Source organism: Nilaparvata lugens, chromosome 8, assembly GCF_014356525.2.
Source record: "Nilaparvata lugens isolate BPH chromosome 8, ASM1435652v1, whole genome shotgun sequence".
NCBI classification, from domain to species: domain Eukaryota; kingdom Metazoa; phylum Arthropoda; class Insecta; order Hemiptera; family Delphacidae; genus Nilaparvata; species Nilaparvata lugens.
Window position 1 is genome coordinate 23,801,614 of NC_052511.1, and position 16,491 is coordinate 23,818,104.

The following is a 16,491-nucleotide window of genomic DNA, read 5'->3' on the forward strand; positions in this document are numbered from 1 at the left end:
TAACCTCAAACTAACTTCTCCCCAATACTAAAGATAATACCTAAGGCACTACTCACATTAGCACGACTCAAATCGTGCGACTCCAGTCGCGGATAACAGTCTTTTTCAGACTTTTTAAACTTGACCCATTTCAAATTGTATAATTAAATGTTTATTTTGATCAAACTTTTCTTTAATGATATTTTACTACTTTTACAAAATATTTGAACGTGCTCTAGTTTATATTCTTGCTATTTCATTTCAAATCCTAACCTCACTTTATTGAACATACAGGATACTCTACTCTCCAGTCTCTTGGTGATCAGCATGTCGAGTCACAAAGAATCTCAGTGGCGAGTATCCAATGAATTGATCTGGAGTGCACGAACGGCTAAAAATCTAAACAGAGATTACCTTATCATTTGAGGTTGGGTTTTTGATTAGTGATAAGAAGATAGTTTAATGGTTAAAGTTAGCTCAGAGGAAGATTGGTTAGGTTCTACTTTTAAAATGGGAATATGCATGTATTAATTAGAATGTTTCAATCTTTCCTGAACTTCGAATTGACAAGCAAAACTTTTGCTCAATTATTAGGAATTGACATAGTAGTTGACATAACACACAATAGGAGCACTGATGTGTGAGTCGCGGTAGTGTGATTATTGCCTAACCTCATTTAGTATGATGTCCTCGTTTGAATTTCAAGTGTTCCGTATTAATTAGAGTTTGATTGTAATATATGGCTACCTTGACGTGAGAGTGGAGCTTGGTGATGAGCTGGTTGATGTCGTGGCAGTTGTAGTCGGCCGGCTTGAGCGAGTAGCCGTACTGCCACTGGAAGGCGGCCACCAGCCCAGAGAGGGGCAGGCCGGGGGGGGATCGACTCTGCACCAGATCGGACACCTGGTCGGCCAGCACCTTCAGCTTCACGTCGTTCACCAGCGTCACCACTCGCTCGCCATCGCTGTCCTCTTCTATCTACAATGCAACCCAATACTATTACATCAACTTGTATTAAAACAAATATCGGGGCACCGTGCTTCGCTTGTTATTTATTTATAAACTATTGATAAACAGAACACAATTCTTTAAAATGATTGGGGAAGGACTAACAGGCACAGCCTAAAACTGTTTCTTCCCCGAATTATTATTTATACATTATAAATAGTCCAGAAAGTAGGTTATGTTCCATACACTTGAATTCAGGCACAATTTTCAGTCCAAACATTTAAAAACAAAAAAGTTCTAATTTAGATTATTTACAAACCAAATTGAATAACAAAATAACACTCACTAATCACTTAAAATTGTCAAATAATAACTTTGAAAATTATTATATACTCTAGTTTAGAATGATTAACATGTCATGTCAACAAATCAGATTATTTTGATCAAGTCGATTAAAATTTCTCGCTGATTGATTACACAGCTGGAAATGATTCTCTCTCTCTCCCACACACGCATCTTTTGTTTCGACAGACGACGAAATTATCATCTGTTTTTCCAAGGATAAATAATTGTTATCCTTTTCATGTCCTTCAGCAACTTTTCCCAGGTATGAGACCTAGTGCAATCGAATTTTTATATCATAAACCTACTATGTTCCAAATTTCGTGAAAATCGTTAGAGCCGTTTTCGAAATCCGTTGAACATAAATAACCAGATAACCAGATATAAAAATATAAACAGGTATACAGAAATTGCTCGCTTAATATAATAGGATACTATACTAATACACAATTTTTATAAATGAATATCAAGGTTTCAACTCTTCATAATATTATAAGTTTCATTAAACTTAAGGTGAAATTCCTTAGCGGTGTCTCGAGAAGCGTAGTTAGAGCCGCCATCGCGGCTAGAGCGAATAACCTATAAAATTGTTAGATTCGATTATTCATTGGACTTTTATGTTGTACTAGCAGGTAACCCGTGCTCCGCAAGAGTCCAATTAAAAACTTGACGTAATAAAATTTTGAAGAATTCAAAATAGGCCTATAACCATCCTCGATGAATAAAGAATCTATATGCAAAATTTCAAGTTAATGAGTTGAGTAGTTCAGACATGATGATGAGTCATTAGTAAATTTCCTATCGAGTACTTGAATAAGTTCTTTCCTTTATCCTATACTATTAAACGAGCAATTTCTGTTTATATGTCAAGATGTTTATATGTTTATATATCTGTATGTGGCCGGATCTCGAAAACGGCTCTAACGATTCTTACAAAATTTGGAACTAAGTAGGTTTATGATATGAAGATTCGATTGCAATAGGTCTCAACCCTGGGATAACTCGCTGAAGGACATTTAAAGGATAAATACGTCCTTGGAAAAACAGCTGGAGATTTTGTCGTCTGTCGATACCGTATAATGGAAGAGAGTGAACGAGGAGTGTATGTGTGCGATCATCCAGCTGATCTCACGAGAAGAAAAATTCAGCGAGAGAAACTTATTTTCGTTTATTTCTCCTTTTTATAGAAAACATGTTTACTTCAGAAAGTCAAAATAGTAACTAGATGCTGTTAGTGTAGAATAGTACATAGTATATTAACACATATTGTAGCAAACATAGTATTTCATTCTAAATCGAATTTATAGTATATCTATTTGTAATTGAAGATGTGTTTGTTTTTGAAGTGTGAATAAATTGTTACTTTGATGAGTGATAGTAGCTTAACTTGGATTTTGATTTGGACTGTAGTATAAATTTGTAAAAATAATTGTACGACTGAGAAAATGAATAAATAAATATAAACTATAAATTCAATCTTTCGTTACAAATTTTCTATGCTTTTACACTCCAGAGCAAAGCTCGGTCCCCCGATATTTATAATTATAATATGGATAAACGTTATGGCGTCAGATTAGAAGTGTTGGCAACTATATTGCGTTTACGATTTTACATATGAATCATCGAATCTGATGTACATTTAAAGGTTATGTGCACAAGACGCCGCTAAGGAATTGAATTTTAAAAGTTACATGATATTAAGTGAAAAAGCAATTCAGTTTTGTTTGTTGGCACCAGTACGAATGTACGTGTAGTATTTACGGTACAATATGCTGAAATCGTTTAAACGTCACTGTACGAGAGAGGTGACAGCTAAATAGACTTTAGAGGCTTATAGGCAGGGAGAGTAGTGTTGGAAAGGTACCCATCAATTTCCACTCGGGACAATGTTTTGTGAATGGAAATTGACGAAAAGTATCCTAATGAAAATTACTCTCTTCATCTTCAAGTCACTAAGAGGAATTGCTCAATGAATGACAGGGATTGCTATGCATGGTCTCCATGTTCCCCTCACTTAATGCCATACAATTTTATTTTTATGGTTTCATCAAGGATCTTGAGTACGTGTCTCCGCTATTGATTTCAAGTGAATTTACAATATATGATGATAATTCTGCCTGACAACGGTCATACATGAGGCACAAACCTATATTACGGTTAGGGTGCGCGCATAGTGAGGAGGAAATAGGTCGAAGTGGGATAGAAATAGTACCTCCTGTAACATCTCATTAGCATGGTGAAGAGGTTGAGGAAGATATACCCCTCTTTCATAACATACAATGGGTTTCTACCTGTTGTCTTCATTAATAAATAGATGAGCATGACATGTATTTGTGTTACAGAGAGGTACCTCCCTCTATCCCGTTTCTACCTCTTCCTTCTACCTCTATCTCTTATTAACAAACATATTCTGGGCACTTATTAACAAACATATATCTTATTAACAATCTATATTATAAACATATATGGGCCTTGCATCTATTAGAAAACTCCTAACTAATTTGAAAAATCGTGATGATGTCCATGTTTTTGAGAAGGAGTTGAAGAGCTTTTATTGATGTTTGGAGTGTTCTATACCACGGCAGAGTTTGTGTTTAGTTCCTTTGTGTGATTTCTTCTTCTTTTTTGTGTTACCGTATGTGTTATAAAATATGACAATTCCTATACTTTGATAAGAGTCTCTAGGAAGCTATTGAAAACAAACAAACTCTTCACTATGCGCGCACCCTTACACTGACTAACAATAGTTTTACAATAGTCTTTTAAAGAGATTAAAATAGCCAATAATTTTGGGACTTACCTTGACGACCTGAGGAATAGCCTCGAACAACTCGATGAGTTTGGTGAATCCGAAATCAGCAACCTTGCACTGGTAGCCGAAGTGGTGGTGGTACGCTGGAATGAACTTCTCAAACTTAATCGTGCACTGTCTGCTCAAACTCAGCAATTCGATAACCTACAACACAAAACAGATTAGCGCTTGAATAGTGAGATAAACTACAAATAAACAATCAACAGTCAACTTTGATTATGATAACAAACAATTGATGGTCAACACCAATATTATAATTGAAGATAATTGATTGTCTACAGTTTGATTATAATAAAAACCATTGATAGTCAATGAAATTTAATGAAAACAAAATGAGAGATCACATAGGTTCCTTGAACCGTACTAATGATAAGAGAAAAAAGAAGACATCAAGAAGATTGAATTAGTGAGAAATTATTGCATAAATTGGAATTAAAATATAAAAAACTGACTAGACCGAGAATGATAAATTGAAACATAACAATGGAAAAAATTGTCTAACATGAAGCATCAAAACCAAATTTACTTGAATAAATCTAAAGCTTGAATGAAATTGAATAGGAGAATAATATTATTGTTGCAAGTGTGAATGTTTGCTTCTATCTGTCTACAAATGAAATTGTTCTCAGTTGTAGTTATCAAAAAGCAGTGATTTAATGTAGGAAGCAAAAGTGAGAACAGCGCATGCTTTGACATACTGCTCTGTATCTACCACTTCCAAAGCTATAGCTGGAAAAGACTAAAATGTTAAGAATATTGTAGTACAAACGTGAAGGAGGTTAAGGGAAGATGACGGAGATAGGACGAAAGACCAAAGATTATATATATAAAGGAATTTTTAAGAGTCGATGAATGACAAAAACTGCACAACGATATATTGAACCGTTTAGAGGATATTCACATTTTAAAATGAATCAATACAATTAAAAATCTTACAGATTCTTTACAACACTCCCATACAATGTGGGGTTAGTTTGCATAGCTCACATGCGTGAATTCGTTCTGTCGTTCATTACAGAAAATGAAAAAAGATAATTCTTTACTGTTCGTGCGTGTCAGATGATTTCTGTTCATATTGATGTGAGTATATTTTACAATAAGGCCCAAACCATACAAGTGGGGAAGACACGCATGAGTTTTCCGCTCTTTTACATGAAATCCATACAATAGATTATAGATTATAGATACAATAGGAATAGACCCTACCTCCGTAAACAAAGCCATAGTGCAAGACATGTGGTTGAAGCACAGGTAGGGCTCCTACACCAATAAAAACACTGATTTAGATCAGCTGAAATCAACAAATTTTTACTGGTGTAGAAACTCTACCTGTGCTGACGTCACCAGAATGCACCAAGGCTTTGTTGACGGTGGTAGTGGATAGAACCGCCTCATAAAGGTGGCCACTAACAACAGGACAAGTGTGTGTACGTACAAGCTCATCATTCATGTTGCTCGTCAGGTCATCAGCGAGAGGCTTCGAACAAAAAACAGCTTCAGATACTGTTGTTGGTGATATGACACCATAGGTGTTGAAACATGTATGTAGCCTAATTTTTCAATAGATTTGTGATATTTCTAGACAACATTCCAGTATTTCATAAAAAACAGCTGTTTGACAGACAGCAACAAAAGAAAGAACCGATAACAATAAAAAACACAGTGGAAATTTTCAAATTATGATAAATCAAATCAAATTTATTGCCTTAAAAAAAATTTCACAAATAAATACAGATTACAAAATGTAATATTTTAGAATAAGAAGTATAATTTTCAACATAATAATATACTAATTCGGCGAAACCAGCAAAACCACAGTTTGAGTGCCGGTGACGAGAAAACGATACTATTATTTCCAATAGAAAAACTTTGATTCAACAAGGTAAGCTAGACTATAATAATTATAACTATACAATTCAATAAAGGTGAAAGTGGGGAAAACACATATTTATACTGTATGCAAGTTTGATGGCAATACTAGAGAAAAAAATCAAATTGTGTTGTGAATTAGGTAAAACACATTTGTTGATTTGATCCAATCAATTATTTTTTAGTACTTGATTTAGTAATGCTATCTAAAATTAAATTTTAGGGTAATAGGTTGATCAATTTATTTACTACATAGGGGAACTGTCTACGGCATACTATTAAGTCTGTCCTGAAAACACGGTAATTTGATGGCGATCTGAAATTGTAAGCTGGGATGTATTTTGAGTAATTGTAATTGAAGTGAATGTATTTTTGGATCTATTGATATAAAGTATTAATTTTTTTATATAGAGTTGTCTCACTGTCAGAACCGGGAATTCTTCATAAAGTAAGTGACTGGGATATCTTCTCGGCCTTTGGAGAGCAGCCGATTTTTAGTTACAAAAATAACAGCTTTTAGTTACAGCTTTTGATACAAAAATAATTTAACCTCAAATAGAGCAGGAAAAAAATATTAACAGAAAAACGAATGTTCAAAAACCTAACCTCAATAAATAGTGTTCGAAGCCTTTCGCTGTGATTACACAAAAATGTACGACGACATGTGTGTACACACATGTTCATCATGCATGTCCTGTCTTTAGTGGCCAGCCTTAGGGATTGTATTAAAGGAGCTGGAAGCCCATAATTTGCAGCAACTTACCTCCTGAGCAAATAAATTGCTTATGATTCTATGATACAGTACAACAACAAAAACCCCCAAAACAAACGTTTTCCCCATAAAGGACGGCAGAATGCATTTACGCACAGATAAAACCAACTAAAAGGAAGAAAGAACCCTAGAATTGTTATCTGGAGCACTTACCTCCTGAGCAAACAGCTTGGTGCGCTCCTGCTCCTCCCTGGTCTGCTCGCGCTTGGGAATGGCAATGTAGGTGTTGCTGGCGTCATGGCTGATGATGACCGTGTTCTCGACCAGCTGACTGAGCAGGTCGGACAGGTAGCACAGGCCGTAGTCGGGCGCAGAGAACGGCCGGCCGCAGCTCTTCTCGAACATGGCCAGCAGCTCGTTCACATTCACAACCTTGTTCGGCTGCAGCTTCAGCAGACGCAGCAGGTCGCTCGTGAACCGCCGCATCTGCGAGCGGTGCGACAGCGTCAGCATTTTCTTGTTGCCGTCGCCCAGTACCTACAAAAGCATCGACATATCAATCCAATTTAGTGACATCTTATAGAAACAATACAATTTATATTTCTGAGTTTGTTCATTTGTCCAATTTCAGAACGCAACACGTTGCTTTTGAGAAGATACAAAAGAGCATCTGTTGTTTATGTAAAAGATACATTTTCAAAAATATTGAACGGGGAGTATTGTAGTCTAGTGGCCCTTCGCCGATAGGCAAAGCTACATGACCAGGACTGTAACAGAGGTGATGATGTAAAGAGCCGCAAAGGCCCAAAGCTGAATCACACCACCTAATGTTATGTCGGGGACTTTGAAAAGTTGATGCTTGTACATTCTTATGTTTATCTGTAAATTGAAAAGTACCCTTTAAGAAATTAATTGAAGGTCTCTTTTTTAACTTTATTTTATTACTCACGACATTTTTCGACAAAAAATGTCATTTTCAAGTGAGTGAATGGAATAAATACGGATAAATACAAGTAGCCGTCACCAAAAAAGTTGAGTCATAATATAAGTCATGTTAAATTCAAGTCATGTTTTCTGGATTATCCACCGCATGTGTATCCATAATGCAATGGGTTACTTCATTTACGACTACAGAAAGAGTAAAAAGTAGTAAACCTACTGGGCGTCCACACTACTAGAGACTACCAGCATTAGTGCTTCAAAGTCCCCGACGTTCCATTAGGTGGAAAGTCAGATTTTAAATGACTACAACTTCAATGTTATTCAACATAACTCTTTTTTCAGATTTCTGAGTTTGTTAAATTACCTAATTCAAGAGAATGTAACAATCAACAGAAGTAGTACTACGAGCTGCAAACTGAATTTCACCACCTAGAGCGTGATTCAGCTTTGACCTTTGCAACTTTCTACAGTATTACTTCTGTTCATTATGACGTTTCTGAAATAGACGATTAAACAAACTCAGTAATGAAAAAATAAGAGTTTTCTTAGAAATTATTCAAGTTATAGTTATTTGAAAACCGGCCATTCTTTTTGGGCAACGAAAGCAAAATGGCACTCACTCATCAGAGAACTAAAAATTTACTGGAATTTTCAAATTTAAGAGTATTTACCAAGGGTTTTACTCTAAGCAAAAAAACCAAAAAAATCGTCGAGTCCTCTAATAGGTTTAATAAGTGATGTGGAAACCACAATATGAATCAATTTTCTATTCAGAACTCAGAAAGATTAATAGTGATGCCCCCCCCCCACCGGTTTAACATCAAACACATAACACCATAACTATAACAAATATGCGACCATGGCTTAGCATTGAAGACTGTGCTGTGTAAACCTGCTGAAGTAGACGCGATGCTTCTACAATAAATTATGTTTGTCTTAATTGCTGTTCAATAAGAGAAATGCTCCTTTCACTTCAATAATTACGATTAAATAATTACGTCCACTTCGATTAAATACTATAGGTCAACTATTTTGAGGAGGGCTACTCGTATTTATGAGAAAATTGAAAAATTCAAAGTACCCTTTTTTCAAAATAACTTTTGTAATAAATTTCAATATTTAAATTAAAATTTAATTCCACTAGATTTTGAAATTTGACTAGATCTAACCTGCACAATATGCGGCAAGGCTTCGAACAGATCGATGAGCCGCGTGAATCCATAGTCGGCGACCCGGCACTGGCGGTGGAAGTGGTGGTGGTAGCTGGGGATGAACTTGTTGAACGACAACATGCATCGTGGCTGGTTGCGCAACAAGTCCACCAGCTCCCGGCTGAATATCAGCAGGTTGTAGGCCAGTGGCGGACTCACTGTGCCTTTCAGCGCATTCGCTCCGCTCACGCTACTGTCCATATCTGCAACGATAAACATTCTAGATTAAAACTATTCTTTCATCCCTGATTTAGATTTTGCCTGAATTGGAAGTAATTAGAAATTACACTCATATTATACATGATTGATGTAGTGGTCTACTGAAGAGCATAAATGTTTTATGTTTTGATTTTATACTTTGATGATACACTATTTGATACAATCACCTTTTTTACAACAATGTGTAAATAAAATAAAGAATTTGATTGATTGATGAATTCTACAATAATTTTAGGTATATTTTTGATTTGATAGGTGCTAGCCTACTTGTATTTTCCTTACATTTTATTTAATTCTCTCTGGTACTCCATTATGCGGACGTGATTTATTGACTTGCATGATAGATTATTTCCGCGTTTATAGTGACTCTGTAGTGTAGGTATTTGAAGGAGACTATCACAATCATAACAATAGTTATTATTATCTTCTTTATTCACGTTCTAATATGTTAATATATGTTATTTTGGTATTCTTCATTATCATGTATTGTATAATTACTATTCTATTGTTTATTGTACTTGCACAAGTTGTCTGTATTATTTGATTTTTTTGCAGAAATAAATAGACATTAAATATTATTATTATCAAGTTTATTGCTTTAATGAAATTAACGTTATAGTCAATAGAAATTATAGGAATGGAAAAGTTTTCACGTTTCTTTTTCCATCACCGTCTATAGTAGATAGCTGTGATTCAAGTCATCCCGGTATTTCTGATAAAATATAAATTGTTGATTCTTAATAATGAAAAATTATTACATTTCACATCTGTTTCATTCACCAAGAAAATATATTTTCATGATTTTATCAAACATTTTTCAGAATTGAGATTGAAAATCCTCGTAGAGTGGTCCATTATACAGTAGGCTATATTATCTTACAAACAAGGACTACAAACGATTTTATGGTAAAGGAGCGGACTTGGAAATGTACAGAGCTATCAGCTTTCTCTAATGACAGACAAGGATAGCAAACTAATGTTAATCAGGTGCTGTATAACGTGAATCTCATATTATATATTTTTCCATTATTTTTCAATATTCTAGTCCCTTTATTACTTTTTTTGGTAATACTTTTAGTCTACTTTATATTTTGATGGTTATACTTATACAAAACTTAGGCTTCCATGCTCAAGGAATTGATACTTGAGTTTTTTAATTCAAAATGAGTAAACATGATTATTTAATCAACTAAACAAAATCCGTCATACGGGGACATAAAAGCGTCCAAATCACTTGAGGTTTGCGCTTTAACTCACAGAGACAATATGCGAATTTTTAGTAGCTGACACTAATGACCAGGTCTAGTTGACGCCACCATTGTCCCTGTGTGTAGGGTGCTTGAGGCTGTAGATAAGTTTCAAATTGCTAGTGAACAAAGTGTAGGATACGACTGTTTCTCTTGATGACCTCCAAATTATAATTTGAACAACATAAGATTAATTAACTACAGTGTATGATGATACCAACAATGTTACTGAACTGTAATTGCCTTCATTGCATTATCTGACCTTGTCCATAAGTGTGATATTGAATAAGAATAAATTTATATTAGTATAAATATTTGTGTACCTTCGTTGTTGTCGGCATGAGCCATCTCATTCTTGGGCGTGGCGCAGAGGTACTTGGCATTGGACTCGCTGAGCTTGATCTGCACTCCTGACACACACGTGACCAGGTGCTCAAGTGGCACACCTGTCTCGTCCAACAGAATCGAGCCGAACTGGGCCTCGTAGCAATCGCAAAAACTGAACAAAAACATCAATTATTATTCATTGAATTTTTTAAATAGTTCATCATTCATATTACTCAATTTTAAATATTTCATAATTCATAGTAGCTTACTTAATTTTAAATATTTCAGTATCCATAGTACTTATTTTAAATATTTAACAATCCACAGTACTTATTTGAAATATTTCAGAATTCATAGTACAAGTGTTGAACTATTGCTTATATCTATTTAATTTGGTTTTGGATTCATCCAAATTCAAAATTTCTGGTTTGTGAATTTTATATATAACATGAAACAAATCGTCAACATTTTTGTAGTTAGTATTTAGGAATTCAATGGTTTTGAAACTGTAATAAGTTTAGGGTGAGTTAAAGTAAAGAAACATATTTGAATACGATTGAACAAACGTATAAAGCTGGATTGCTTTTAAATTAACATTCAAGTAAGTAAGATGACATAATGTCAATTTGATAATATCAATGTCGATTATTTTTATAAACAAACGCATAAAGCTGGACTGAATTTAAATTAAGTAAGATAACATAATGTCAATTTATATTATTAATGTAAAAGTCACTGTCGATGTCAAATATCAATAACGTCAATAAATAAAATCACCAAGAAATTTGAAACAATTAATCAAAGAGCAGGTTACACAGGACATTATTTACAGTTGTGATACATTCCAGGCAAAGTAACAAAAGTCTAAAGCTGTGTTTACACCAAAGTTATTAACAAAATGTTAATAACTTAATCTTTATAGATTCTATTAGATTAAATGGAACTTGACAAACACATAAATATGTTCATCATGTTTATGATACGTTATGTTCAATCTAATAGAATCTATAAGGATTAAGTTATTATTATTTTGTTAATAACTTAAGTGTAAACGCAGCTTGAACAATCGAATATAATAGTTAGAAATTGAACTTATGGTTGTTATGGTTGAATCAGATAAGATCAAAGCTTCTAAAATCATAACTTGAGGGAATCAAGGCAAAATCAAGCTTTTGATTACCTTCATCTGCCGACTCAACCTCATAAGCAAGTTCAAATCTCGGTAATCATCATGTTCAACCGTTTTGAATAATTTTCACAGCTGCAGTATCTCTAATATTCAAGCAAGTTTCAAGGAAAATCGTCACAAACGTGACTATCCAAGAGATAATGTAAAAATGATGGATATCTATGAACAGAGGGAGCGGATTGAATCTGTTTAGGCGTAGAATAGTTTGAGCACTGATAGTTTTTACTAATAGCTGAATAGTTTTACCATAAACTATCTGGCTTTCAAAGAACTGATTTCAGTATTAATGAAGTCCAAAGTATCTGTACTATTTTAAATGCACAACTGTTTTTCGACGGAGAATATTATATGTTGTGTAAAATATACCACACTATAAAATATTTTTAAGCCATCGATATTTTTATACTTAATCTTCAAACACAGATCCTTCAGATATTTTTGGATAAATCTCTCCTCTTATCCGTAATGTTGTTGTTGATTTTGTAAATAAAATGAATAAATATAGTCGACACACCACGAGGAAGTCCACGAATTGGGGCTACAATGCATGGTGTACCGACTATAGCAACTACTACAGAATTGGCTAAATGCAATATTATATTGCTTTTTTGCCCAATTCAATGAATGGAAATGATTGAGTGAATAAGCTCCAATACAACTGCTAGGTGATTTACTGGAAAAGGAATATTGTTTTGATGAGACTACAATTTAGAGATCCGAAATGTGATAGTTTCATGGGACAAAATGAATAAGATCCTTCCAATATTACTAAATAGTCTACCCGTATTTATAATATTAATTGCATAAATGATAGATACCTCATTATTAATTATTATGCCTTATTATAAATTATAATGACAGCATATTATTGTGAATATGCTGCAGTGCTAGACAGAACTCAGAGGCACTCTCAGGAGAAGGGGGAGGAGGAGGAGGAGGAGGAGGAGGAGAAGTAGAAGGAGAGAGGATGAGGAGGAAAAGGAGTAAGAGGTCGTGGAGGAGGAGGAGGAGGAGGAGGAGGAGGAGGAGGAGGAGGGGAGGAGGAGGAGAAAAAGAAGGAAGAAGAGAGGGAGAAGAAGGTGGTGGAGGAGGAGGAGAAGGGGGAGGAAAGGAGAAGGAGGAGAAGGCTAGGTGAGGAAAGAAGAGGAGAAGGTGGTGAAGGAGGACGAGGAGGGAAAGAAGAAGAATAAAATGAAGGAGCAGAAATATTGGAATGGCCCTACGATAGGGCAAGAAATGTTAGAAAGGATTGGAAGAGTTAGTCAGTTTGTTACCTTGCCAGCGGCAGCATATTGTTGTGACTATGCAGCAGTGCGAGAAGACGTGCACTGAACTCAGGCAGCGGCACCCTGAGACAGGGCAGGCCGGGTGCCTCTTGCTCGGCCCAACCCCTCTCCTCCTCCACCTCCGAGCCCCCCTCACCCACCCCCCGCACTGTCTTCGCATGTTGGGTGCACACCAGGATGCCGGCAGTTGATTGGTCCTAAAATTAACATCAACTTATCAAAACAAGTTGTATTAAACGTGTTGTATAAATTGGAATTGCAACCATCTTGGCTTAATCCTGTGGAGCTTTTCTAGGAGTTGTGTTATGTTGAATGATTGAATGAACGAAAAAATAAATGAAATTAAAGGTTTACTCAGGCCAGGTACGAATTGCTACGATGTAAAAGAAAAAGATTAAAAGAGAGAGCTATAATTAATGTTCCGAATTGCTACAATGGAAAGGGAAGAGCGTCTTCATTACTAGAAAGAAACTTGAATGGAGTTTTGCATTGCCCTGCTAGAAGCTAATTAAAGCTGGATACTCACATATCAGTATCAATAAACGTGTCATGTATGATGAAAATATCATTTCCATGAGATCTAAGGACCGGTTTCCGAGCTCGGGATTTAGATAAGTTATTTAGGTAAGTTCTAGACTTTAAACAGCTGGAGTGAGAAAATTGCCGTTCCGAAACGGGGCTTTGTCGCAGTATTTATGATAATCTTTATTTTCTCATTTCTATAATTGAAAACGTTTTTTCTTGACGAAATAAAACATTCCTAAATAATTCAAAATAGCTGAAACTTTACACTATTTTCTCTCTATTTTATTTTGTGTTCGATTTTCTAGTTTTTCGAAATTTAATTTAAACGTGGGACACACTGTATAATTCAATAATACAAATAAATAATTATAATTAAAGTATAGAATTGAACAGAACGTACCTGAGTTCCATTAGAGCCCACCGATGGCGTAGGCGAAGCACGATGTTCGATGTTCAATGATATCGTTCGCCCGTTGACCGATTCGGTGATCGTGCAGACATCGTGCATGCGATACAAGTCCGACGCACTGATCGAGTTCATGTATCGACTCTCAAACATTTCGCGGAACTTGAACAGAGGCAGCTGGTGGCCGGGCACCTCACGCAGCAGGCTGGCCACCTGCGATCTGGCGGGGAAAACAACAATTATTTTGAAACAATCCGTAAAGGAAGGCTAGAAAGAGTTTGTTGACAAAGGTGGCTAAAAGGAGTCTATTGTGTACCTACACTTTGGCTGAAAACCTGAAATACTTTAATTTTAGTGGATAAGTGGTCTGATGAAATAATTCATTATAAGAGCTTATAATAAGCTTCCTGCACATTTAAAGGAGCTAGAAGTGGGTAGTAATTTTAAGAGAAACATAAAAAAGATTTTAATAGAAATATGTCCATATAGAAAATAGGAGTTTCTAGTTTGAGGGTATTTTGTTTTCTGTTTGTATGCTTGTGTTTGAATTTTTATTTCTTTGAATGTAAATACTTTTTATTTACCATGTTTAATTTATGCTATGCATTTGAATAAATTAATGTTTTCTGCAATAAGGAAATCTTAAATCTTGAAATTGTATAATCAACTAGATTGAATAGTCTAAGGAATCGATTGATGATTTTATGGAAGAATTATCAGTAACACTACTAAAAGAATACATTCACATGAAATACATTGCCTCATGCTGGGTTGCAGCAATTGAGATAATGATATGATAACGACTTGAGATTATTTCAATCACATGATTATTAGAACATTTTGAGGAACTATTTTCCGTTGTTTCAACATTATCTAGTAAACTGAGATTGATAACGGGAAACTAATAGATAGCGTTTACTATTATATTGCTTCGAAATAATTATGCCTATTTTCACCAAACTCGGTCAAGACATTTGAACATGGTCAAGCCGGGGGTACGCTTTACAAGAGTGCACTGCAATTATCGATAATAATAAAATTATTGCCGCAGAAGTATGTCTTGACCGAGCTTGGTGAAACTAGGCATAATTATTTCAATAGAATATAATAGTAAACGCTCACTATTAGTCCCCCGTTATCAATCTCAGTTTACTAGATAATGTACGAACAAACAGCCTTCTTCATTCCCTGGGAGTATGAGTGTTTTATTTATTGGCCTGCATAAAATTTTAATTAATATTTTATATATTTTTATTTATTTCTTATTTTACTACTATTTGAGTTTGAATTATTTGAATTCATTATTATCATTATTTTATTCTTAAGCTTATATTTTTCTATTACCGTATAATTATTCTATTTTGTGATTGCTTGTGTTGTCTATACAACTTTCCTCCACACGCAGACGATTAGTCTTTGTGGAGAAATCGCTAATATTGAGGTTTTTTCATGTTTCACTGTAAATACTTGAAGGGATAAAAAATTATTTGCATTTAAATGTTTGAACAGAAAATAGTCCCTCAAGATGTTCTAACAATCGTTTAAGTTGTTCTATTGAACGTGGATGGATGTGACACTTACCTGACCACCTTTGGATTGTGTGGCGATGGTGCGCGCGCATAGGATATCATGATGCGCTTCTGGCCGACCTTGCGCCGGTGCAGCTGCGATATGGCGTACTGCGCACCCTGCTGTGAGCCGACGCGCACCACCGCCGCCAAACTGCCTCCCGAACGAACAAACACTGCCACGTGCAACACCTACCAACACATCAATTCAAGGACAATATATAATACGTTTAACACCAAAACAGGAATCATCAACAAGTTATCACCCTGTGATAGGCTAAAAATTCCATAACTTGCTACCAACTCAAGTTAAATCCTTGCCAAATAAACGTTTTCTCCAAGTACTTAGATCCTGGTTGATTGTGAATCCATTTTATTCAGTGGAGGAATTCATTACTGCTGATCACAACACCCTAGTCAATTTAATATAATGATTTTTTTGTCTATTAATACCCAAGTACAGGAGACCACTAAATTATCTGATCTAATTGTAAATTTGCTTCAACTGATCTGTTTTATTTTTTTATTATCTATTGTATTTGTTGTACCTGTGCAATTTATTGTATGTTTCTTCAATGTGAATTGTGACATGGCTATATATAACTTCTATGTTCAACTGGCCCAATAAAAACTTGAAACTTGAAACTAAGGACAAGCTGAATGATGCTCTGACCGGACCAGTAGAGCATCTATAGTGAGGTCCACGTTAGGCTGGCCACTAACGGTTGAACATAGTCGTCTCACATTGTTGTGTCATCACACCTGTTATCTCCAATCTTTTTTGTTCATTTTTTCTTCGCTGCACCTCTATTTTAGGTTAAATTACTTTTTTCATCATTATAATTTGTAATTTTCCAGTGGTTGATTGATGTTATTGGTTGTTTATTTTATATTACATGCCTCTCACTG

At 35.1% G+C, this 16,491-nt stretch overlaps 1 protein-coding gene across 1 annotated transcript in view; it reads right to left on the reverse strand.

The window, feature by feature from the left end:
- The window catches only part of LOC111055273 (meiosis regulator and mRNA stability factor 1), a 58,307-nt gene that overhangs the window by 18,507 nt on the left and 23,309 nt on the right, over positions 1-16,491 (reverse strand). Inside the window, exons 14-21 of the mRNA XM_039434310.1 lie at positions 15,596-15,774; positions 14,009-14,234; positions 13,072-13,280; positions 10,605-10,780; positions 8,774-9,018; positions 6,876-7,199; positions 4,070-4,225; positions 727-957 (exon numbers count right to left, since the gene is read on the reverse strand). Of these exons, the coding sequence (XP_039290244.1) occupies positions 727-957; positions 4,070-4,225; positions 6,876-7,199; positions 8,774-9,018; positions 10,605-10,780; positions 13,072-13,280; positions 14,009-14,234; positions 15,596-15,774 (1,746 nt within the window). The remainder of the gene's footprint in view (positions 1-726; positions 958-4,069; positions 4,226-6,875; positions 7,200-8,773; positions 9,019-10,604; positions 10,781-13,071; positions 13,281-14,008; positions 14,235-15,595; positions 15,775-16,491) is intronic.